The sequence below is a fragment of the Spea bombifrons genome, chromosome 4 (assembly GCF_027358695.1).
Source record: "Spea bombifrons isolate aSpeBom1 chromosome 4, aSpeBom1.2.pri, whole genome shotgun sequence".
In the NCBI taxonomy this organism is placed as follows: domain Eukaryota; kingdom Metazoa; phylum Chordata; class Amphibia; order Anura; family Pelobatidae; genus Spea; species Spea bombifrons.
The window spans coordinates 108,299,423-108,324,273 of NC_071090.1; the positions used below are offsets into that span (position 1 = coordinate 108,299,423).

At 48.2% G+C, this 24,851-nt stretch overlaps 1 protein-coding gene across 1 annotated transcript in view; it reads right to left on the reverse strand.

Annotated features, from left to right (window-relative positions):
* Window positions 1–1,777: 1,777 nt before the first annotated feature.
* EFNB3 (ephrin B3) overlaps window positions 1,778–24,851 on the reverse strand; it is a 23,959-nt gene continuing 885 nt past the window's right edge. Inside the window, exons 2-5 of the mRNA XM_053464794.1 lie at window positions 12,625–12,920; window positions 7,338–7,430; window positions 3,444–3,542; window positions 1,778–2,318 (exon numbers count right to left, since the gene is read on the reverse strand). Coding sequence (XP_053320769.1) covers window positions 1,933–2,318; window positions 3,444–3,542; window positions 7,338–7,430; window positions 12,625–12,920 — 874 coding nt within the window. The 3' untranslated portion in view covers window positions 1,778–1,932. The remainder of the gene's footprint in view (window positions 2,319–3,443; window positions 3,543–7,337; window positions 7,431–12,624; window positions 12,921–24,851) is intronic.

Here is a 24,851-nt window from a genome sequence, read left to right on the forward strand (position 1 = left end):
AACCTTTTCGTTTAAAAAAAAAAAAAATCCTATAATTTTAGAGGTCACGATTTTAAACCTTTTTCGAAAGCTTGAACCGAAGGCGGAGCCTTGCTATGCTGGAGATCAATGGGTTAAAATGTATTTTTAAAAAGAAAAAAAATTAATTTATAGTGATGATTTATATAAAAGAGAATTTTAAAAGGTTTTTATGGAGGAGCAGAATTTTTTGTATTTTCCTATACGATAATAATAAAATACTTTAAATTGCTCACATTTGTTTAAAATTAAAGCATCCGAGGAGTGAGAGCCTTAATTAGATATTTTATAGGAAGTGACTATTAATTTTATTAATAAAAAGATTTTTTACATTTTTTTTAAACATATATTTATATTTTTTAAAGTATTTGGCGTGAGCGCCGCCATGATTTTCTCCATGGTGGTGGTGGTGGTGGGGGGGTAGAACCAAACTTAGCCCTTTCTCTCCCATAAAACAATTTTTTTTGTTAAAAAAAACAGCTTGATCAAAATCCAAGCGTTATCGGATTGATTTTTAATACGTTTTTAACAATTGTGTTCCGAGTCCTCAGGTTGGCGTGGGAGCTGAGGTCTGGTTCATTTTCACAGGCTATGATTTCATTTGAAAGCGGGGGGCTAGCGACCGTCGCCAAGCGTAAAAATGGACCTCCCGTCCTGCCCGCACCGTCTTTTATCAAGTGTATTTACTTGTGCGGCTGACATCTTCAAATATCTCTCTAACACTCAGCCGTAAAAACTACGTCTCCCCCCTTTTTTTTATCGCTCATTTTCGCTATCTGTCTCCCTGGCGACCGACACTTTAATGCCATAGCGAGGAGAGGGAGAGAAGCAGACACGGAGAGGGGGAAAAAAAGAGGGGGGGGAGAGTAGCTGAAGAGCAAGTAGGCCCAATCTGTCGTCATGGATACAGGGCCTAGCTTAATTACGCTCCGTTTTCTCTACCCCCCTCTTCTCCCGTGCCCCCAGCCGAGGTGCCATATTTCAACATGTCCCAGCGCGCGGACACAGTGGGAGCGAATATATGTGAGCAACTGATTCCTCTTCACCCCACTCTGGTTGTATTGTTCGCAACAAACACAAATATAAAAGGACTTCGGGGGCCACGGTTGCTCAGGATATTATTAACTCTGCCGACGGAAAATACAGTTTTACGAGGAAAAGAAGATTCTTGCCTGTATTTAAAAGGCACGCGGATGATTTCGTAATACTTAGCGGGATCTACAAAGTCACATCTTTTTTAAAAAGGAAAAGATTCTAAACATTTGTGCAAAATTCGAGGGGAAAGAGGGGACGGAAATGGCACATTTTAAGGCGTTGGGCTGGTGATACAAAAAAAAAAACAACAAAAACAACTGGTGAGGAAATCACGAGCTGCCATTTTGTTGGACGGCAGCTGAACTAAGACCTCTATTATTCGACGGCTGCCACCAACGACAGCCCGGAGTCTTCGGCCAATCATCTCGTAGTCGACATGGCTAACTTCAACAACGTTATTTCTCTCTAGTAAAGTCAAATGAACCCTAACGTCCACCAAGAAACCCATGGTGACCTCTTCTGGTCACCACTCTCTGGTCAACCCTCCAACATTCGGTGCCGCGAGCGTGAGCAAAATGGCCGCCGGTCATGTCGTAAGCCACGGATAAGGTTCGCGAGGCTTAAGTCTCACACTGCACTTCGCGGCAGAGGGAAACGTCTAACTGCGGACCACCTTGCCCACCAACACATTAACGGACACACCTCACCACTATGAAGAGGGGGGTTTAAATATTTTGTCGGGGCTCGTTCTCCTCCCACCCTTCATTTTTCAAGGTTCTTGACCCCCAAACCCATTAACATCCTACAACTTCCCAACCCTTAAAAAATTAAAATAAAATAAAAAAAATACTACAAGAAGAAGCAAAGTCGGTGGCTCTTTCATACTTTGTAGTAGATATTGGCCGGGCTTTGACTGGCCATGTCCTGGACAATGTACACAGGGTGTCCATAGTCCCCGCTGACCTTCTCATAGTGAGGACAGAAGGCGCCCCCTTCGGACGGCCGGAGAGGCATTATGATGTCGCTGGGTTCATGGCCGTTGTTGTTGCCTCCGCGTTTGGGAGTAGCGAGGGAGCCCAGAGAGAGAGGCGGGTGCCGCGTGTCGCTGTGTTTAGCTTGGCGGCGGCGGTGGCAAGCCCATCCCGCCACTCCGAACACCAACAGTAGGAGGACGGCACCTCCGGCCGCCCCAGCCACCAGAGGCACATGGGAGTTAGGAAGGGGACCGTTTTCACCAGTTTTAGTCGCGTTGCCAGACATGTCTCCTAGAAAAGAGCGAGAAAAGAGCAATTTAAATACGAACACTCATCAAGCGGGTAGTAAAACCATGTGTGGCTGATATATATAAAAGCTTTCAAAAAGCCCCTTGCAGGGCAACACAGACAGAAGGTGCTGGGAATCTGCCCCTCCTCCTGCAGGGTCCACAGACACTCCATGGTAGGTTTATGGCTCTTTGCCGCCCTCTTATCTGCCTCTTGGGTCCCTCAGCCAGAGTTAAATAAACAGCTTTAATTAAGTCTAATTAAAAAGACAGAATGTGCACTTTAATTGGCCGAACGCATTAAATCAGCGAGATGCCAGGGGTGGCGAGAGGGACGGGTGGGAGAGCTGTCCAGTCCTGGAGGCACCAGGCAAGCTATGTCTTCTCATCTCTCTTGTGCTGCTTTCCCTTCTGTCTAAATTGCTGAGTTTATGAAAGGGTATCTTTCAAAGTGACAGCTCAGAAACTCCCTGGCGCTCGTTGTGGGTAAGCAGCGCTTCCATAACCCTCGAAACACCAAGCCCCCCCCCGCCCCACTCCACCGAATCTCTTCCTATGTCTGTCCTTGAGCCGGAGGGTCGCTGTTACCCTGCTTGGCTATGGAACGTTTCCTACGGTCAGCAGACAGATAGACCCTCTGCTTTCCTTGTGAGACCCACCAACCCCCCCCCTTTAGAAGCTGACAGAGAAGAAAATGTATTTAATCCCAAGATTCTTTAAATATTAACCCTCTAATAGCCCATCATAAAGATTCTATTGTCGTGACTCGCAAAGGGTGGCAGCCAAATTGTTCTAATCCAAAGACCTTATGAAGTCAAAAGATATTCTTGATGAAGTCACCTGTATTCAAGCAGGGCTTCCAGCTGTGATAGAGCAGTGAGAAAAGAACCAATGGGGATGCTCAGGATATCATTAAATCAGAGGAGAATATGAAGGAGTCGGTTGCAACTATGTGAGCCATTCCCTGAGACTGGGGTGAAAACAGACACTTGCCAGTACTGACTCCAAGAATTCCCGGTCCAAGGCTCCTCCTAGACAGGCTAACATGCCAGGTCACAGAAAGGGGCCCTGCAGAGCATTTTACCAGTTCCTCCATTATTTTATGTATCTCTCGGACTGATTAACGTACCTCCTAGGTTCGGGGCATCTGGATTTGGCACAGATGGAGACAGCCCAGAATCCTTTCCAGATGAAGATGGTTTGCGAGGCGGAGTACTGCCATCTGGATCTATGGGGGGAGAAACAGAGAGTTAGAGGCCCCCAACGTAAATTGATGACTTATGGGAAGTCTGAATGTGCAGCATATAGCAAAAACACAAAACTCCAATAACATCAACTGTCAAAAACCATTAGCTTCCGCACAAACATGTATCTCAAATGATGGTCAGCTGTACCAACAGCACATCTTACGACATCAAGGGCAGAGAACACACTCAAGTTACATCAACTGGCATGTTTACCGATATCAACTGCCCTAGTACCATCCACTGGCAGAGACATCGCTCTTGTAACATCAACTGGCACAGAGATAGCACATCTCATAACATCAACTCCCACTAAAATAGGAAATCGCGTAACATTAACTGGCAAAGAAGACACATTTCCTATCTGGCACGTCGAAAGCGCCCTCATAACATCAACTGGCACAGAGTCGGCACATCTCACGCCGTCAGATGCGACCCACAGGAAAAAACATTGTGTTATCATCTTGGGAGGACTATAAAAACGATCTCCATACTGCTGGATACAAGCGAGGACACCAATGGAGCACAAACAACGTGACCTTACTGAACAGCCAATCACAAATCCCCCCATTTGCTTTTGCCACTGACCCCCCCCCCACCGCAGGAGATGTGCTTGGCTGAACAGCTCCACCACACGAACGGGTGGACTAACAACCCCCCCCCCCCCAGTGTGAATGCACGGAAAGTGATTCTAATGGGCGCACTTTCTTGCCACTGTTTTAAACAGCCAATGAGTGGTGAGAAGCGTCAGACCACTGAGGAGGGCAACTGCATCTCCAGGGCTGCAGCTGCTACCAAAGTTAAATCTTTTATTTATTGAGGTTTTAAAGAAGGCATAGTCCTCACAGAGGGTTAGGGTTACTTCCAGAGTACTTTAATAAGCGTTCGTCTTTTGTGAGGCTGTCCCTTTAAGTAACCTCACTCATCCTCTTTTTTATCCAGCAGCGCAGAGACTGGTATTTACTGAAGAGAATTGTTAGTCATCCCTTGTCTAGCTCTGCGGAATCGGTTGGCGTTCTATAAGTTAAATATAACGTGAAAGCGATCCGTCATCAGTGTGTAATACCAGCGCGTTTTGCATTGTCATTATAACATCAACTGCCACAGAAAGAACGCTTCATAACATCTGCTGGCAAGGAGACGTCACTCATAACATCAACTGCCACAGAAACAATACATCTCATACCAGTAGGTGACAAAGGAGACATAACTCTTATAACATCAACTGCCACAGAAACAAGACATCTCATACCATCAGCTGGCAAAGGAAACATCACTCATAACATCAACTGCCACAGAAACAAGACATCTCATACCATCAGCTGGCAAAGGAAACATCACTCTTATAACATCAACTGCCACAGAAACAAGACATCTCATACCATCAGGTGACAAAGGAGACATCACTCTTATAACATCAACTGCCACAGAAACAAGACATCTCATACTATCAGGTGACAAACGAGACATCACTCTTATAACATCAACTGCTGCAGAAACAAGACAACTCATACTATCAGTTGCAAACGAGACATCACTCTTATAACATCAACTGCCACAGAAACAGCTTGTCTCATTCTATCAGGTGCAAATGAGACATCATTCTTATAACATCAACTGCCAGAGAAACAGCTTGTCTCATTCTATCAGGTGGCAAAGGAGACATCACTCTTATTACACCAACTGCCACAGAAACAGCACATCTCATAATATCAGCTGTCAAAGGAGACATCACTCATAATATCAATTGCCACAGAAACAGCACATCTCCTATCATCAGCTGGCAAATGAGACATCACCCTTATAACACCAACTGCCACAGAAACAGCACGTCATTCTATCAGCTGGAAAAAGGAGACAGCACAACTCCTAGCATCAACTAGCAGATACAGAACTCTTACAACAGGTTACACAGACATCACATCTCACAACATCAACTGCCACAGAGACACTCCCTAATTCCAGCTGCCAATGAGACACTGCATCTCACAAGATCAACTGCCACAGAGAGACCATGTCTCACATCAACTGCCACAAAGACACTCTCTCATTCCAGCTGCCACAGAGACACCACATCTCACAACATCAACTGCCACAGAGAGACCGTATCTCACATCAAGAGTGTGACGGGACCCTCCATCACTGGGGCCACTGGAGAGGCCTGACTGCCAGCCTCCTCCCTATTGACTATGGGCCCTGGGTTTGTAAAGACTTCTGTGGCTACCACCAGCAGTATATCATCTCAAAATGGTGCATTATTATGCCCCCCCCTTCCCCCCAGGTCCACTACTACAGACATTTACCCCGGCCATCCCTGAAACTGGTTTCGGCCAGTAATAGATAGTGGAGGTTGCGATCCCATTGTATTGTTAATCCCATTACTGCCCCTGTTGTCTCTGGGAGGCAGATTAAGGGGGTGGTTTGTGTCCCAATATCTTGTTTTTATGTTAATGTGTGTTTTGCTGGATATATCCAAAATAAATGAGTCTTCGTTTTAGTTTATACCCTACACTGAGTCTCGGCTAGTGACTGGGGAACCGCGGAAAGTGTGTTGTCCCAGGCTAAGGGAGCACAAGCCAGCGGAGGTAGTCGGTTGGACTAACAAGATCCGTGACAAAGAGCCAATGAGACACTCTCTCATTCCAGCTGCCCCAGCGACACCACATCTCACAACATCAACTGCCACAGAGAGACCATATCTCACATGAAGAGCCAATGAGACACTCTCTCATTCCAGCTGCCCCAGCGACACGTCTCACAACATCAACTGCCACAGAGAGACCATATCTCACATCAACTGCCACAGAGACACTCTCATTCCAGCTGCCACAGAGACACCACATCTCACAACATCAACTGCCACAGAGAGACCATATCTCACATGAAGAGCCAATGAGACACTCTCTCATTCCAGCTGCCCCAGCGACACGTCTCACAACATCAACTGCCACAGAGAGACCATATCTCACATCAACTGCCACAGAGACACTCTCATTCCAGCTGCCACAGAGACACCACATCTCACAACATCAACTGCCACAGAGAGACCATATCTCACATGAAGAGCCAATAAGACGCTCTCTCATTCCAGCTGCCCCAGCAACAGCTCTCCCACGGCACGATGTGCAGCTAAGACACGGAGGAATTTACACCTTGTGTACCAACTCGGGATAATAACCGTTAGATGACGGCTGTGTATACAGACGCAGCCTTTTGTATGGAGATCAGCTGGAGGCCGGTGGAGATCAGCCTCCTCAAAATGAGTCCCAATAATGCCATTTTAATAAACTTTTCACCCCAGTCAGTGGCATCATAGTGCGAATATATAATGCGTGGCTTATGCACGAAAGGTGAGGCGCTCCCCAGAGGCGTTCGTTGGTTTCTATTGCATATGACGGATGAGAGGTCCCTTTAAATTTCCATCGTTTCCCCCCAGAAGACGTGTTCTCCCCGTAATATACTTCCGGCCAATCAGCTCCAGCGCTGGCTCGGGGTATATTTAGACGACCATGCGCATTCGCAGCGCTCCCATTGATTCCCGATTAGCAGAGTTATAGGGTTATGTGTGACCCTGAGAATCTGTCCCATTTACCAGCAACACTGGGGTATAACCCCCGAGAATCTGCTCGTAAAACCATAGGGGGGGCACACACGCACCCGCTGCCCCAGGGGAAGTGACGCACCCGCTGCCCCGGGGGAAGTCAGGCACCCGCTGCCCCGGGGGAAGTCACGCACCCGCTGCCCCGGGGTAGTCACGCACCCGCTGCCCCACTACTCACTTTGGCCGACTTTCAGCGTCACCTTCATGCCTTTGGTCTCGCAGACGCCTCCCCGGAGATTCTCCAGACCCTCCAGGGTCCCGTCCGACGTGGCTGGAGGAACAGTAAATACGCGCAGGTCAGTGAATATATACAGTGTATAATGATACAGAGTATCTATACGGAACACCCCGCGCTGTATAATGATACGGAGTATCTATACGGAACACCCCGCGCTGTATAATGATACAGAGTATCTATACGGAGTACCCCGCGCTGTATAATAATACAGAGTATCTATACGGAACACCCCGCGCTGTATAATGATAGAGAGTATCTATACGGAGCACCCCGCGCTGTATAATAATACAGAGTATCTATACGGAACACCCCGCGCTGTATAATGATACAGAGTATCTATACGGAACACCCCGCGCTGTATAATGATACAGAGTATCTATACGGAGTACCCCGCGCTGTATAATAATACAGAGTATCTATACGGAACACCCCGCGCTGTATAATGATACAGAGTATCTATACGGAACACCCCGCGCTGTATAATAATACAGAGTATCTATACGAAACACCCCGCGCTGTATAATGATACAGAGTATCTATACGGAACACCCCGCGCTGTATAATGATACGGAGTATCTATACGGAACACCCCGCGCTGTATAATGATACAGAGTATCTATACGGAACACCCCGCGCTGTATAATGGTACAGAGTATCTATACGGAACACCCCGCGCTGTATAATGATACCGAGTATCTATACGGAACATCCTGGGCTGTATAATGATACAGAGTATCTATACGGAGCACCCTGCGCTGTATAATGATACGGAGTATCTATACGGAGCACCCCGCGCTGTATAATAATACCGAGTATCTATACGGAACACCCTGCGCTGTATAATAATACAGAGTATCTATACGGAACACCCCGCGCTGTATAATGATAAAGAGTATCTATACGGAACACCCCGCGCTGTATAATAATACAGAGTATCTATACGAAACACCCCGCGCTGTATAATGATACAGAGTATCTATACGGAACACCCCGCGCTGTATAATGATACGGAGTATCTATACGGAACACCCCGCGCTGTATAATGATACAGAGTATCTATACGGAACACCCCGCGCTGTATAATGGTACAGAGTATCTATACGGAACACCCCGCGCTGTATAATGATACCGAGTATCTATACGGAACATCCTGGGCTGTATAATGATACAGAGTATCTATACGGAGCACCCTGCGCTGTATAATGATACGGAGTATCTATACGGAGCACCCCGCGCTGTATAATAATACCGAGTATCTATACGGAACACCCCGCGCTGTATAATGATACCGAGTATCTATACGGAACACCCTGCGCTGTATAATAATACAGAGTATCTATACAGAACACCCCGCGCTGTATAATGATACAGACTATCTATACGGAACACCCTGCGCTGTATAATGGTACAGAGTATCTATACGGAGCACCCCGCGCTGTATAATAATACAGAGTATCTATACGGAACACCCCGCGCTGTATAATGATACAGAGTATCTATACGGAGCACCCCGCGCTGTATAATAATACCGAGTATCTATACGGAACACCCCGCGCTGTATAATGATACAGACTATCTATACGGAACACCCTGCGCTGTATAATGGTACAGAGTTTCTATACGGAGCACCCCGCGCTGTATAATAATACAGAGTATCTATACGGAACACCCCGCGCTGTATAATAGTAAAGAGTATCTATATGGAACACCCCGCACTGTATAATGGTACAGAGTATCTATACGGAGCACCCTGCGCTGTATAATGGTACAGAGTATCTATACGCTGATGGCGAATGGCGCGTTTGGTTCCAGGGTCCCCCTCACACGAGACGTTCATTATCTCGCTATCACTTCTCGGATACTCAGCAGTAGTGTAGAAAGCGGCGGCGTTCTGCGCCGTACTGTGATGTGTAACGAGTTCTGACAGCCATCTTGGCTTCTGTTTTATTCAATCACATCCCCCCACTGTCCCTTGTCACGGAAGGGAGGCATTTCCACCAATCAGAAGGCGGAATGAGCCGGGGGAGCGGGAGACGGCGAGGTGTACGATGACATGGCCCGGGGGGACGGAGAGAGGGAGACGCAGGGGAGCAAATGGGGAAAATATGGAAATAGAGAGACTATGGAGACCTGAGGAGGAGAGAGGGCTGCGGCGGCTCAGGCCGAGCAGGGCACTCACTACTTGATTAATAATAACAATGACCACCTGACGGGGCCAGCGGGGCGAGTGGCCCCTCTCCTCATTCCCTTTTCTCGTTTCCCTCCATCCCGACCCCATCCTCTGCGGGTCCTGTTGGGGTGATATCTGCCTTCCTGCCCACCCCGCGCCATCAGAGAGCAGCGACAGAGACACCGTTACCTCACAGCGTCCGCGTTATTCCCGGGGGGGACACTGTAACAAGTATATACAGTAACAGGTACAGTATGGAGTGGGTACAGTACGAGTGTGTACAGTATGGGATACAGTATGGGGTACAGTATGGGATACAGTATGGAGTGGGTACAGTACGAGTGTGTACAGTATGGGATACAGTATGGAGTGGGTACAGTATGGAGTGGGTACAGTATGGAGTGGGTACAGTATGGAGTACAGTATGGAATCTGTACAGTATGGAGTGGGTACGGTATGGAGTACAGTGTGGAATCTGTACAGTATGGGTACAGTATGGAGTACAGTATGGAATCTGTACAGTATGGGGTACAATATGGAGTGTTACAGTATGGGGTACAATATGGAGTGTGTACAGTATGGAGTACAGTATAGAGTGTGTACAGTATGAGATACAGTATGGAGTAGAGTATGGAGTGTGTACAGTATGAGATACAGTATGGGGTACAGTATGGAGTGTGTACAGTATGGAGTACAGTATGGAGTGTGTACAGTATGAGATACAGTATGGGGTACAGTATGGAGTGTGTACAGTGTGGGGTGTAGTAAGGGGTACAGTAAGGGGGCAGTATGGGGTACAGTACAGAGTGTGTACAGTATGGGGTACAATATGGAGTGTGTACAGTATAGGGTACAGTATGGAGTGTGTACAGTATGGAGTGTGTCCCATATGGGTTACAGTATGGAGTGTGTACAGTATGGAGTACAGTATGGGTACAGTATGGAGTGTGTACAGTATGGGGTACAGTATGGAGTACAGTATGGAGTACAGTATGGAGTGTGTACAGTATGGGGTACAGTATGGAGTGTGTACAGTATAGGGTACAGTATGGGGTACAGTATGGAGTGTATACAGTATGGGGTGTGTACAGTATGGGGTACAGTACAGAGTGTGTACAGTATGGGGTACAGTATGGGGTGTGTACAGTATGGAGTGTGTACAGTGTGGGGTACAGTATGGAGTGTGTACAGTATGGAGTACAGTATGGGGTACAGTATGGAGTGTGTACAGTATGGGGTACAGTATGGAGTGTGTACAGTATGGAGTACAGTATGGAGTGTGTACAGTATGGGGTGTGTACAGTATAGGGTGTGTACAGTATGCGGTGTGTATAGAATGACAGAGAGTCAGAGATGGAAGCAAACGGACTGACAGACAGGTATTGGGTCTCTGTAGGTAACAGCGGTCCCCGGGGGGGTGCGGACGCTCGGTACCGGAGGGCGCTCTCCTGCTCGGCTCCCTTTCTTCCGCTCTCTCCTCTCGTTTTGCTTCTGACCTAAATGTCAGGGCCGGTTATTTCCACTTAGTGACAGAGGAAGCAAGAGTGTCCCCCGAGGGAGCCAAGGAGACAGACGTGGGAGAGAGGCTGGGGGGTCGCGATGGGGATGGGAGGGCGGCAGAGAAAAGACAGAACGATGGGGGTAATCAATGTAGTTGATGACTACAGATCCCAGCATTCTCAGTTTCTTCAATGCATGCTGGGGATTGCAGTCTGGCATTACCCAGACCCATTTCACCCCAAGGCCCAGAAAAGCAGCTGCCTCGGACCCCACACTGCCCCCTACTGCCCCCCATCCCCGGTAAAAAGCAGGCAGGATGCTGGGAGTATCACTGGAATCATTAGCTATATGCCAATTCCATGCATGTTTAAATTCCCACACTGTATTAGACACTACCGCTTCTGCTGGGAGGCTGTTCTACTTATCCATCACCCTCTCAGTAAAGTAAAACTTCCTTCCATCTCAGCCTCCTTCAAAATAAAATTCCCTCCTGTACTTTGTTAAATGATGAGTTTAAATGTCTCCCATCCTCTCTCTTCTCTCCCCATCCCCTCTCTCTTCTCCCCATCCCCTCTCTTCTCTCCCTCTCTTCCCCATCCTCTCTCTCTCTCTTCTCCCCATCCCCTCTCTCTCTCTCTCTCTTCTCTCCCCCATCTCCCCTCTCTCTCTTCTCTCCCCATCCCCTCTCTCTCTCTTCTCTTCCATCCCCTCTCTCTCTCTTCTCTTCCATCCCCTCTCTCTTCTCTCCCCCATCTCCCCTCTCTCTCTCTTCTCTCCCCATCCCCTCTCTCTCTCTTCTCTTCCATCCCCTCTCTCTCTCTTCTCTCCCACCCCCCCTCTCTCTCTTCTCTCCCACCCCCCTCTCTCTCTTCTCTCCCACCCCCTCTCTCTCTTCTCTCCCATCCCCTCTCTCTCTTCAAATCAACAAATATGTATGGGATCTACATATGGCTCCTGAATCTAAGACAAGACCAACGACTGATTAAGGTCTGAGTAATGGTGGGAAGTAGACTAATCGTGAGGAAGCGCAGCGATTGAATACAGAGGACTTTGGTACAACGAGTAACTGAAAAAGAGACCCCTAAGGCCCATAAAGCTTTTGTGACCACATATTTTTCTGTGATGAGCTCTAACAGCGCGTAGAGAGGGTAACCCCTGATTCTATGTGCTTGAGTGGAGCAGAAAAGGGGAAAGAGAGTAGAGAGATGAGGAGGTGACGGCTGGAGGTGACCCTCCAAGTCATTAAGAGGACTCGGCGACTACCTGTACAAAACATGAAAGAGTGTGGCAGGAAGGTGGGACTCAACGATATAAAAGACATTTGGGGAGACAGGGGTAATAAAACAGTAAAGGGTGGAAGGGTGGCGAATGATTGCAAGCTCTGCGGGGTAAGAGGACCTGAAGGACCACGAGCTGAGTATTAAGAGCTCAGGTAACATGACTCTGTGGTCTCCAGGAACAAGGAGATCTGTGTGAACAGCGGCGGACCCCCGAGGGAGCCCAAAACATAAGTGTAAAGGTTATCCTCGGCCCTGCTCCTGACCCCCCGGGTCTCACCGATGATGTAGTAGTCCCTCTGGGATTTGAACTCGTGGCCCCACAGGTTGGGGCTGTACTCCTGGAACTTGATGGTGAATCGGAGGTCCTGCCCCGGCCGGTCGCAGGTCAGGAGGAGGTTCGGGGTTCGTAGGATGGCGCAGGACTGCACCTCGTCCTCGCTGCCCACCAGGTAAAGCTTGTAGTATTCGTAGGACGAGGAGGAGAAGGGCCCTCGGGGCTCTGAGCGAGGGCACAGCAGGTCCAGCCGGTCGCCGATCTGGGGGTACAGCACGTACCCCTCCGAATCCTGGAACCTATAGAGAAAGGAGAAGCGGGTTATAAGGTGTATAAAGCCATGCATGGCACAGGGCTGGTCTAGGGCAGTGCATTTATGCATGTCTTAGGGGTTATCTGTACCAGTCCTAGAGGTGTTAGTCTTCATATTCCCAGTACCAGTCCTAGGGGTGCCAGATAATGCATATGCTGTACCAGTCCTAGGGGTACCAGTGTATTGTATGTACCATTTCTGGGGGTACCAGTCTATTGTATGTACCGGCCCTAGGAGTACCAGTGTATTCTATGTACCAGTCCTAGGGGTACCAGTGTATTCTATGTACTTCTCTGAGGGGCGTCAGGCAATATATAACCTATATTAGGTCCTAGTGGTTATCTTTACCAGTCTTTGTGGTGCTAGTCTATTAAGCCAGTTCTAGAAGTGCTAGTTTGTACGTTTCCTGTACGAGTCCTAGAGGTTTGTATACAATTGATACAGGAAATTATTTTGCCAACTTCCTTCCCCCGTAAATCAACCGCGCTGAACCCCCCGCGCTGTATAATAATACCGAGTATCTATACACTGATACTGAACCCCCCGCGCTGTATAATAATACCGAGTATCTATACACTGATACTGAACCCCCCGCGCTGTATAATAATACCGAGTATCTATACACTGATAATGAACCCCGCGCTGTATAATAATACCGAGTGTATCTATACACTGATACTGAACCCCCCCGCGCTGTATAATAATACCGAGTATCTATACACTGATACTGAACCCCCGCGCTGTATAATAATACCGAGTATCTATACACTGATACTGAACCCCCCGCGCTGTATAATAATACCGAGTATCTATACACTGATACTGAACCCCCCGCGCGGTGTATAATGTATAATGATATGGGGTATCTATATGCTGCTGATGAACAGGTGTTGTGCGCAGTGTAGTTACAGAGGTTCTCTATCACACCTACACACTTTGCCCCGGCTGATGGGCAGTGACACAATCACTGGCAGGCACAGGCTGGCATCACAGCCGCGGAGAGGCTGCCCACACAACTGGGACAGAGTGATGCATGGAGGAGGAAATCAAGGACAACATAACAGAAAGGGAATAACAGCCAGACAGGGAACAGGACAAAGGGTTTGAGAAAAGGCATGAGTGTGTAATCGGGATAGAGTGTGAGTATGTAATCCGGATAGAGTGTGAGTGTGTAATCGGGATAGAGTGTGTGTGTAATCCGGATAGAGTGTGAGTGTGTAATCCGAATAGAGTGTGAGTGTGTAATCGGGATAGAGTGTGTGTGGTTAATCGGGATAGAGTGTGAGTGTGTAATCGGGATACAGTGTGTGTGTAATCCGGATAGATTGACTGTGTAATCGGGATAGAGTGTGAGTGTGTAATCGGGATAGAGTGTGAGTGTGTAATCGGGATAGAGTGTGAGTGTGTAATCCGAATAGAGTGTGAGTGTGTAATCGGGATAGAGTGTGTGTGTAATCCGGATAGAGTGTGAGTGTGTAATCCGGATAGAGTGTGAGTGTGTAATCCGGATAGAGTGTGAGTGTGTAATCGGGATAGAGTGTGAGTGTGTAATCGGGATAGAGTGTGAGTGTGTAATCCGGATAGAGTGTGAGTGTGTAATCGGGATAGAGTGTGTGTGTAATCCGGATAGAGTGTGAGTGTGTAATCCGGATAGAGTGTGAGTGTGTAATCCAGATAGAGTGTGAGTGTATAATCCGGATAGAGTGTGAGTGTGTAATCGGGATACAGTGTGTGTGTAATCCAGATAGATTGACTGTGTAATCGGGATAGAGTGTGAGTGTGTAATCGGGATAGAGTGTGAGTGTGTAATCCAGATAGATTGACTGTGTAATCGGGATAGAGTGTGAGTGTGTAATCCAGATAGATTGACTGTGTAATCGGGATAGAGTGTGAGTGTGTAATCGGGATAGAGTGTGAGTGTGTAATCGGGATAGATTGACTGTGTAATCGGGATAGAGTGTGTGTAATCGGGATAGAGTGTGTGTAATCGGGATAGAGTGTGAGTGTGTAAGGGAGATTGTATGTGAGGGCGTGACTGAACCAGTAAGAAATCATAGAAATGAGAAGGGATGTGAGTGTGTAACAGGAGACATTACATAGACATCTAGAGAGACAGACAGTCAGTATACAGGCAGAAGAGAGACATTCAGTAAGAAGTCAGTCAGTGTGACAGACAGTGAGAGAGATTCAGTGATCAGTGATCTAAGCAGAGAGAGAGAGACAGTCAGTATACAGGTGGCAGAGGGAGAGAGACAGTCAGTATACAGGCGGCAGAGGGAGAGAGACAGTCAGTATACAGGCAGCAGAGAGAGAGAGACATTCAGTATACAGGCAGCAGAGAGAGAGACAGTCAGTATACAGGCGGCAGAGAGAGAGAGACAGTCAGTATACAGGCAGCAGAGAGAGAGAGACAGTCAGTATACAGGCGGCAGAGAGAGAGAGACAGTCAGTATACAGGCGGCAGAGAGAGAGAGACAGTCAGTATACAGGCAGCAGAGACAGCAAGTATATTGTTAGACAGGAGGCCAGCACTGTGTACACTGTAACAGAAAGCAGCAGCTCACTGGGGCGAGACAGACAGCACACAAGAGAACAGCAGGGCCTCCATACATATGTAAAGTAACATCAGCCCATGTACAAGAGACAGCGCAGGCCGCGCATGTTCAGCGAGGACACAGACAAAGCACTACACACACCACGAAGGAGGGGGGCGCGCCTCCACAAAACAGGGTGCTGCATCAGGAAGCCCCCAGAAAACAGGAAGCTGCAGCATTAAGCCCCCAGAAAACAGGAAGCTGCAGCAGAAATCCCCCGGGAAACCGGGTGCTGCAGCATGAAGCCCCCAGAAAACAGGGAGCTGCAGCATGAAGCCCCCAGAAAACAGGGAGCTGCAGCATGAAGCCCCCAGAAAACAGGGAGCTGCAGCATGAAGCCCCCAGAAAACAGGGAGCTGCAGCATGAAGCCCCTAGAAAACAGGAAGCTGTTGCAGGAAGTCTCCAGACAACAGGAAGCTGCATCAGGAAGCCCCCAGAAAACAGGAAGCTGCATCGGGAAGCCCCCAGAAAACAGGGTGCTGCAGCATTAAGCCCCCAGAAAACAGGGTGCTGCAGCATTAAGCCCCCAGAAAACAGGAAGCTGCAGCAGAAATCCCACAGGAAACAGGGTGCTGCAGCATGAAGCCCCCAGAAAACAGGGAGCTGCAGCATGAAGCCCCCAGAAAACAGGGAGCTGCAGCATGAAGCCCCCAGAAAACAGGGAGCTGCAGCATGAAGCCCCCAGAAAACAGGGAGCTGCAGCATGAAGCCCCCAGAAAACAGAGAGCTGCAGCATGAAGCCCCCAGAAAACAGAGAGCTGCAGCATGAAGCCCCTAGAAAACAGGAAGCTGTCGCAGGAAGTCTCCAGAAAACAGGAAGCTGCATCAGGAAGCCCCCAGAAAACAGGGTGCTGCAGCGTTAAGCCCCCAGAAAACAGGGTGCTGCAGCGTTAAGCCCCCAGAAAACAGGGTGCTGCAGCGTTAAGCCCCCAGAAAACAGGAAGCTGCAGCAGAAATCCCACAGGAAACAGGGAGCTCCAGCAGAAATCCCACAGGAAACAGGGAGCTGCAGCATGAAGCCCCCAGAAAACAGGGAGCTGCAGCATGAAGCCCCCAGAAAACAGGGAGCTGCAGCATGAAGCCCCCAGAAAACAGGGAGCTGCAGCATGAAGCCCCCAGAAAACAGGGAGCTGCAGCATGAAGCCCCCAGAAAACAGGGAGCTGCAGCATGAAGCCCCCAGAAAACAGGGAGCTGCAGCATGAAGCCCCTAGAAAACAGGAAGCTGTCGCAGGAAGTCTCCAGAAAACATGAAGCTGCATCAGGAAGCCCCCAGAAAACAGGGCGCTGCAGCATTAAGCCCCCAGAAAACAGGGTGCTGCAGCATTAAGCCCCCAGAAAACAGGGAGCTGCAGCAGAAATCCCACAGGAAACAGGGAGCTGCAGCAGAAATCCCACAGGAAACAGGGAGCTGCAGCATGAAGCCCCCAGAAAACAGGGAGCTGCAGCATGAAGCCCCCCGGGAAACAGGGTGCTGCCGCAGGAAGCCCCTAGAAAACAGGAAGCCGCAGCATGAAGCCCCCAGAAAACAGGGATAATATAGAGAAGCCTCCAGAATTTGATGGCGCTATATAAAACAATAAATAATAATAATAATAATAAAACAGGAATACTATAGCGGGCAGCCTCCAGCGGGTAACACAGCAGCAGCCCCTGCCTATTGACAGTGAAGCTGTGGATTTTGAGGCTCGCTCGATGCCATTGTACTGCGCTCCAGAATATGATGGTGCTATATAAATAATAATTATAAGATATATATATACGGGGGGCTCCCTATACAATATGGGGGGGCAGTGTCTGATGACATGGGGGAGGGGCCGGCTATTAATGTAAATTCTAAATGGAGAGACATGGCGTCTCATCGCTATCATCATCGTAATTAAGCAAATCCTCGTTAATGACACAATTGTCTAAGATGACAACCAATCGTTCTAATTAATGCAAACTAATTAAAGGCATCGGGGAGGAAGACAAATAACGTCTTTAATAAGCCGGGCGGGTAATTAGACACGTTAACCGAGATCAGAACACGCGTTCATCTACACGGGTGCAGAGTATTACACGCGGCCCGCCACGGCGATAATTACCCCCGCAAATCTATTAGAATGCAGCGCCCCCCCCTGTACGGGGCATCCACAGCCTGGAGCGGTAACTTATCTCCACGGCTGGCTCAGCCTCATGGGAGTTGTGTGTGAAAGCTCCTCGTCCGGCTCTCCGTCTCCTGGGACAGACTATCATTAAAGTGGGATTAACCCCCCCCCCGCCGCGTGGCTGCCGGTGGCAACAGGATCCGACTTAAAGCCCATGGGGCCCCTAGGCACAAAAAAAAAAGCACGCGCTTAGCCGGCCCGCGGGGGTCCAGCTGCGTCCCGTTTAGTTGGTGATCTAATGGGTGGCCAGAGGGTCCTGCGGCTCTGTCGGCTGAGAGTCACCAGCCACGCATTACGAGAGCTCCGCACCACCCCCCTTTCATCTGGATTGTGAAGGGCCGAACCCCAGGGGCTTCTACCGCAGGAAGGGGCCCTGGATGATGCATATTATATACGGGGAGACTTCCTAAATGTCACAGGACTGAATTAATCATACACGATACAGGGCCGGCTCGTCAACATAGAGGGACCGTACAGCCAAGCTTTGCCTGGAAATCATTATTGAATCACGTAAAATGTCAGCTCTTCGGTTATATTTTGGCGGGAACACTTAATCGTCAAGCGACAGGAAGGCAGGAGCTGATAGGCTGTTGCCGTAGAATCTGAAATTAAGTTTTTTTTATGGGATAAAATGTTCAGGTGAAAAACCCGGCACGGATTATCCGCATGACATATGCGATGGGACGGCCCCTTTAATCATGGGAACCGCCCATTTAACCCTTCAGTTCCAAACTGTCTACCCACAGGGGTCAAAGGTTAAATAAAGTGGATGTTCACAGCCTGTCCACAATGGAGGCATTTACCGTGCCGAGGCTTCTGCTCTGTGGCTATTTGTTCTATAAAAGCCATGCGTAGGAACGTACCGGCCGCCGTCCGGCAACAGCCACTCCGGGGAGCGCAGGTGTACATAACAACCCGGAACCTGCCGGCAGAACGGCCCTCATTTCTCCTGCTGTAACGACTCAAACCTTAATCAGTCGTTGGTCTCGTCTTAGATTCAGGAGCCGTATGTCTATCCCATGCATGTTTAATCCCCTCACTGTATTACCCTCTACCGCTTCTGCTGGGAGGCTGTTCCGCTTACCTACTACCCTATCAGTAACGTAAAACTTCCTTCCATTCCCTCTAATCCTCCGTGTTTGGTTTGGACCAATCATGATGATGATGATGATGGTCTGCCGTACTCTATGGGTGCTCTTCAACAAGAAATCATCATCTAAAACTAGAGGGTCAGAGGCTTAGAAGTAATGACTTTTTACTGTATTGAGACGGTAGATAAGTGGAACAGCCTCCCAGCAGAAGTGGTAGAGGGTAATACAGTGGAACGTTTTATTAATTATGGATCAGAGCGACCGTCCGTCACTGTCTCTGCACCTGCCCGGCCAGCGATAGTGGGGAAGGGGCGGACATGATGATGATGATGTCGGTGAGTTTGGTAAACTGAGTGACGCCGGCTTGGTGAATGAGCTTCTGTCGTGGCAGACGTCACCGAGAAGAGGAACAACAGTCAGAGGAGGGCCATATCCATCGGGTATCTCAGACAAAGAGGCCGAGTGCAGCTGCCAAGAGTCCCAAATTTACCAGGACAGTCCTGACATCAAAGAATGTATCCTGTTCGTGGTGGCCAGTGCCAATAATTGGACTCTTGCCCTAGTTTGCCACTTTGCTCCGATCCTGGTGGCATCTTGTATCCTGTAATAAGACCCCCCCCCCGATAGCGGGATGGTCTTCTGAGCTCTCCCCAGATGTTATTAAGCGAAGCAGCCTCCATTAATCTACCACTCCTCCTCCCCAACCTATTCTTTTCATACCCCCTCCACCCCCCACCCTTTACCCTTCCCTTTACATTGTAATTCAGAGTTTTCTTTCCCGCCCCTCGATCTCCATGCTGTCTCTTGTCTTCCAGAGCCCATGTATACAGATATTGGCCCTTCCCATCCCCCGTCCAGAAAAAAAACTCCTTAAAAAATTGAATTACAAAAAAAAAAAAAAGCCCACTATCCATCCTCCTTAATTTAAAATTCTTCAGCAATCGCTTTCCCGTGAAGCCGGCACCTGATGAAGGCCGGGTAATTGGCCGAAACGTCGTGCGCACGCTGGAGCCTGCGGACCGTATATATTTAAAGGGGAGATTAAACTCTTCTGGGTGTTGGATCCTGAAGCAGAAACGCTGACTCCAGTCTTCTCTTTTAGCAAGAAGTAGTTTAACTCTTTAACGCGTCTGTATTTTTTTTTTCATTTCTTTTTTAAATAAATGAATATATAAACAAATATTTTTTTCTTTTGTTCGCTTTCTTGTGGTCTGGCTCACCACAGCCAACCTTATGGACTAAAATATTCCATTTTGGCAATAATAGATAAAATATTTAAACAATAAAATGTAATTTTGATAAAAACCCATGATTAAAGCTGTAAAAGGTTTTATGCCATTAATGGCCCTGAGCTGATCTAAGGTTCTGTGCTCGCCCCGCCTGATCTGAGGCCCTGTGCTCGCTCGCCCCGCATTAGCTGAGGTTCTGTGCTCGCCCAGCCTGATCTGAGGCTCTGTGCTCGCTCGCCCCGCATTAGCTGAGGTTCTGTGCTCGCCCAGCCTGATCTGAGGCTCTGTGCTCGCTTGCCCTGCCTGATCTGAGGTTCAGTGCTCGCCCTGCCTGATCTGAGGCTCTGTGCTCACTCGCCCCGCCTGATCTAAGGTTCTGTGCTCACCCGCCCTGCCTGATCTGAGGCCCTGTGCTCGCTCGCCCCACATTAGCTGAGGTTCTGTGCTCGCCCAGCCTGATCTGAGGCTCTGTGCTCGCTCGCCCTGCCTGATCTGAGGTTCAGTGCTCGCCCTGCCTGATCTGAGTCCCTGTCCTCGCCTGCCCCACCTGATCTTAGGTTCAGTGCTCGCCCCGCCTGATCTGAGGTTCTGTGCTCGCTCGCCCTGCCTGATCTGAGGTTCTGTGCTCACCCGCCCTGCCTGATCTGAGGCCCTGTGCTCACCCGCCCTGCCTGATCTGAGGCCCTGTGCTCGCCTGCCCCACCTGATCTGAGGTTCAGTGCTCGCCCCGCCTGATCTGAGGTTCTGTGCTCGCTCGCCCTGCCTGATCTGAGGTTCTGTGCTCACCCGCCCTGCCTGATCTGAGGTCCTGTGCTCGCTCGCCCTGCATTAGCTGAGGTTCAGTGCTCGCCCCACCTGATCTGAGGTTCAGTGCTCGCCCCGCCTGATCTGAGGTTCTGTTCTCGCCCGTCCTGATCTGAGGTTCTGTGCTCACCCGCCCTGCCTGATCTGAGGTTCAGTGCTCACCCACCCTGATCTATGCCTTCTTGTCCTGTCTCATCTACCCCTCTGAGACCATTCAAGGCGAGTAACCCTGAACCCGCCAAATATTAAACTATCACGAAATAGTCTATGACTAATGTCTGACTAATGGTGGCAACCGAAAGGTTCTAGTAGCAGTCCTAATGAAAAGCAAGACGGTAAAGACGTTCTGAATTAAGTCACCTGTATTCAAGCAGGGATTCTAGCTGTGATTAAAAACCCTGGGAATCTGCCCGTTCACCTCGAGACCAGGGTTATAACCCCGAGAAGCCGCCCGTTCACCCCCCGAGGATGGGGTAAAAACCATATATTCTGATGTGGAAAGTTGTCCTTCATTGAACTAAATTCCACAAACTAATTCAAATTGTATTTATTTTTGAGAAACTGATAATTAGAAAAACATTTGCTCATTTGGCAGATCGGCAAATACCAGATTAAAGGCCAAACACACAAATAAAAGCCCTGCTGCCCTGCGGGGGAGGACTTAATAGGCTCTCCATCATCAGACTGAAATGTGTTAATCAGGGCTAATTAACGGCATTTGCAGGTATTAGCCACGTTACACGGCTACGCTCCTCCGCAACTCGGCGCCTGTCACTTCTTGCGTGTTTAATATAACCCAACACGCCAGCTGGGTGCACACCTTTAACCCTTTCTCATCCAACATTTTGATCCCCCCCATCAGGCTGTGAAACGGTTAATGGCCAGTGTGCGGCGCTTCACCTGTCCGTCTGTATCCTGTGATCAGCCCCTCTCCTGTCCGTCTGTCTGTCTAGGAGTCTTGCGTGTATTTGTCGGGCTATGCGTGTACCTCTCAGTAAGCGTGTGCCGCTGTCACTTGCAGAGGGTTGGACTACGTCTCCCTGGTCACCCCCTGAATGCCCCCCGTAGGGTCATCGTTTGCCCTTCCCCCCTCTCTCTGTGTCCTCCTGTCTGTCATTATGTCCACGTCCTTTTATTTCAGAAACTGTTGATGCGTCCTGGGTATGTCTATCTGTACCTGTCTGTCTCTACACCGGCCCGTGTCACTGTCTCTCTATCTCACTGTCTCTGCCCGTGTCACTGTCTCTGCCCGTGTCACTGTCTCTGCCCGTGTCACCGTCTCTGGCCGTGTCACTGTCTCTGCCCGTGTCACTGTCTCTGCCCGTGTCACTGTCTCTGTGGCTGTCTCTTTCCCCGTGTGCTCCTGTATGTGTCTGTGCTCCTGTCTCTTTCCCACGTCTGTGTCTCTGTAGTTGTGCCCCTGTCTGTATGTTCGCTTCTGCCACCTTTCGCTGCCACCGTGATGCTCTGTATCTACCCCCTGCACCACGTGCTCCCGTCTCCCTGGCTGTACCCGTCGCAGTATCTCCGATTAATATGTCACACGTTGTACGTGCGCGCCTTGTGATCCATTTTCTCTGAAGTGCTGCAACCTGGACACACCTGGAAGTATTCCTGCCTGTATGCGCGTTCCTTCTGTTACTCCCCGTCCACGTCTCCCCAGCTTCTTCTCTCCGTTACTCCCTGTCCACGTCTCCCCAGCTTCTTCTCTCCGTTACTCCCCGTCCACGTCTCCCCAGCTTCTTCTTTCTGTTACTCCCCGTCCACGTCTCCCCAGCTTCTTCTCTCCGTTACTCCCCGTCCGCGTCTCCCCAGCTTCTTCTCCCTGTTACTCCCTGTCCACGTCTCCCCAGCTTCTTCTTTCTGTTACTCCCCGTCCACGTCTCCCCAGCTTCTTCTCTCCGTTACTCCCCGTCCGCGTCTCCCCAGCTTCTTCTCTCCGTTACTCCCTGTCCACGTCTCCCCAGCTTCTTCTCTCCGTTACTCCCCGTCCACGTCTCCCCAGCTTCTTCTCCCTGTTACTCCCCGTCCACGTCTCCCCAGCTTCTTCTTTCTGTTACTCCCTGTCCACGTCTCCCCAGCTTCTTCTCTCCGTTACTCCCCGTCCACGTCCCCCCAGCTTCTTCTCTCCGTTACTCCCCGTCCACGTCTCCCCAGCTTCTTCTCCCTGTTACTCCCTGTCCACGTCTCCCCAGCTTCTTCTCTCTGTTACTCCCTGTCCACGTCTCCCCAGCTTGGTCTCCCTGTTACTCCCAGTCCACGGCTCTCTGCTTGGTGGTCCTGTCACTTGCTGTCTGATTTGCCTGGAGCTGCGTGTCTGGTGTCCTTGGTATCGAGATGCTCATAGTGTCCATGTCCATGTAACAGACCCACTGATCCACGGCTTGGGTATCACAAACACAGCTGGGTACCAGAGATCTGCGTGTCCACACCAACACTGGGCAGGTCCACCGATCTCCAGCTACTGTGCCTGTTATATATACATACATACATACATACATACGTACACGTATCAGATAGAGATCCTGTGGAATAGACTGAAATGTTGATAACTCACACCATTCCACTTAACCACGATAATTATATCTGTGGCAGAAATCTCACATTGGGTGGGTTGGTGGCATTTTCCCGGACTAGCTAACCTTGGAGCATCAATGCCAGATCCATCTACATTATATGTATATATATACATTATATTCATATAAATATACATTCATACACACACATATATATACACATTCATACACACATATATATACATCCATACACACACACACACATATATATATATATACATTCATACACACACATATATATATATATATTCATACACACATATATATATATACATTCATACACACATACATATATATATATATATATACATTCATACACACACACACATATATATATATATATATATATATATATATATATATAATGTACAAGGGTGATGGGATATATATATATATATATATATATATAATGTACAAGGGTGATGGGATATATATATATATATATATATATATCCCAGCTTATCTATCACCTTTATACAGATGTCATCTCCCTCCCTATTGCACCAGGATATATATGGTCTATATAGACACTGGGGTCACCCCTATATCTGTGCATCCAGGACACATGGATTATATGTGCGCGTGTACACGCCAAAACAACCCCCCAAAATATATCAAACACACATACTATAAGAACTGTATCTCAGTGCGATCACACTGAAGCGTATAGAAGCAGATAAGAGCAAGCAGCGCTGAGTAGATTGCAAGCTCTTTGGGTCAGTCAGCCAAGTTGCTGCTATAAATGAACTTATTTGCTGAGAGGACCCGGTCTCCACATGGAGAGGTGGGAAACGAATGATAACCTAGCCGCCGAAGCGCCTTCTTTAAAAAAAAAAGGCTTAGGATAAAGGGTTCTCAAGGTGTGCGGGCAGAGACCTAACACTGGCGGACGGCGCTATATAAATTCATAAATATTCCTCATAAAATAACCAAAGATATCGTGTGTCGCGGTATACGCAAGCCAAGAACTCATATTTCCACGTTTAACCCTTTCACTAGCAGAAGGCACCGCAATTCTTACGGTCTTCCTTCTGAAACTGATACGGTTAATGGAGAAAAAAAATACGTAAACGGCTTTAAAAAATAAAAAAAAAACATAATTTAAAAGGGGTGCAAATAGACTTTGGTAACACACGCATGTCATCAATTTCTGTTTGTCATTATTGTATATTAATGAAAAATATTTAATAAAAAAACCCATATATATATATATATATATATAATTATATATATATAATTATACACATTTATTTTAAAAAATAATAATAAAATACTATATTATATTATATATATATATATATATATATATATATATATATATATATATATATATAAGTGTTATATTTCTATATGGGGATATATATATATATATATATATAATTCTATGAATATACACAGCGGTTGCGCACTATTCCAGCTGGAACTGTATATTGTAAACACAGAATCCATTTAATTAAATGAATTAAATTACTAT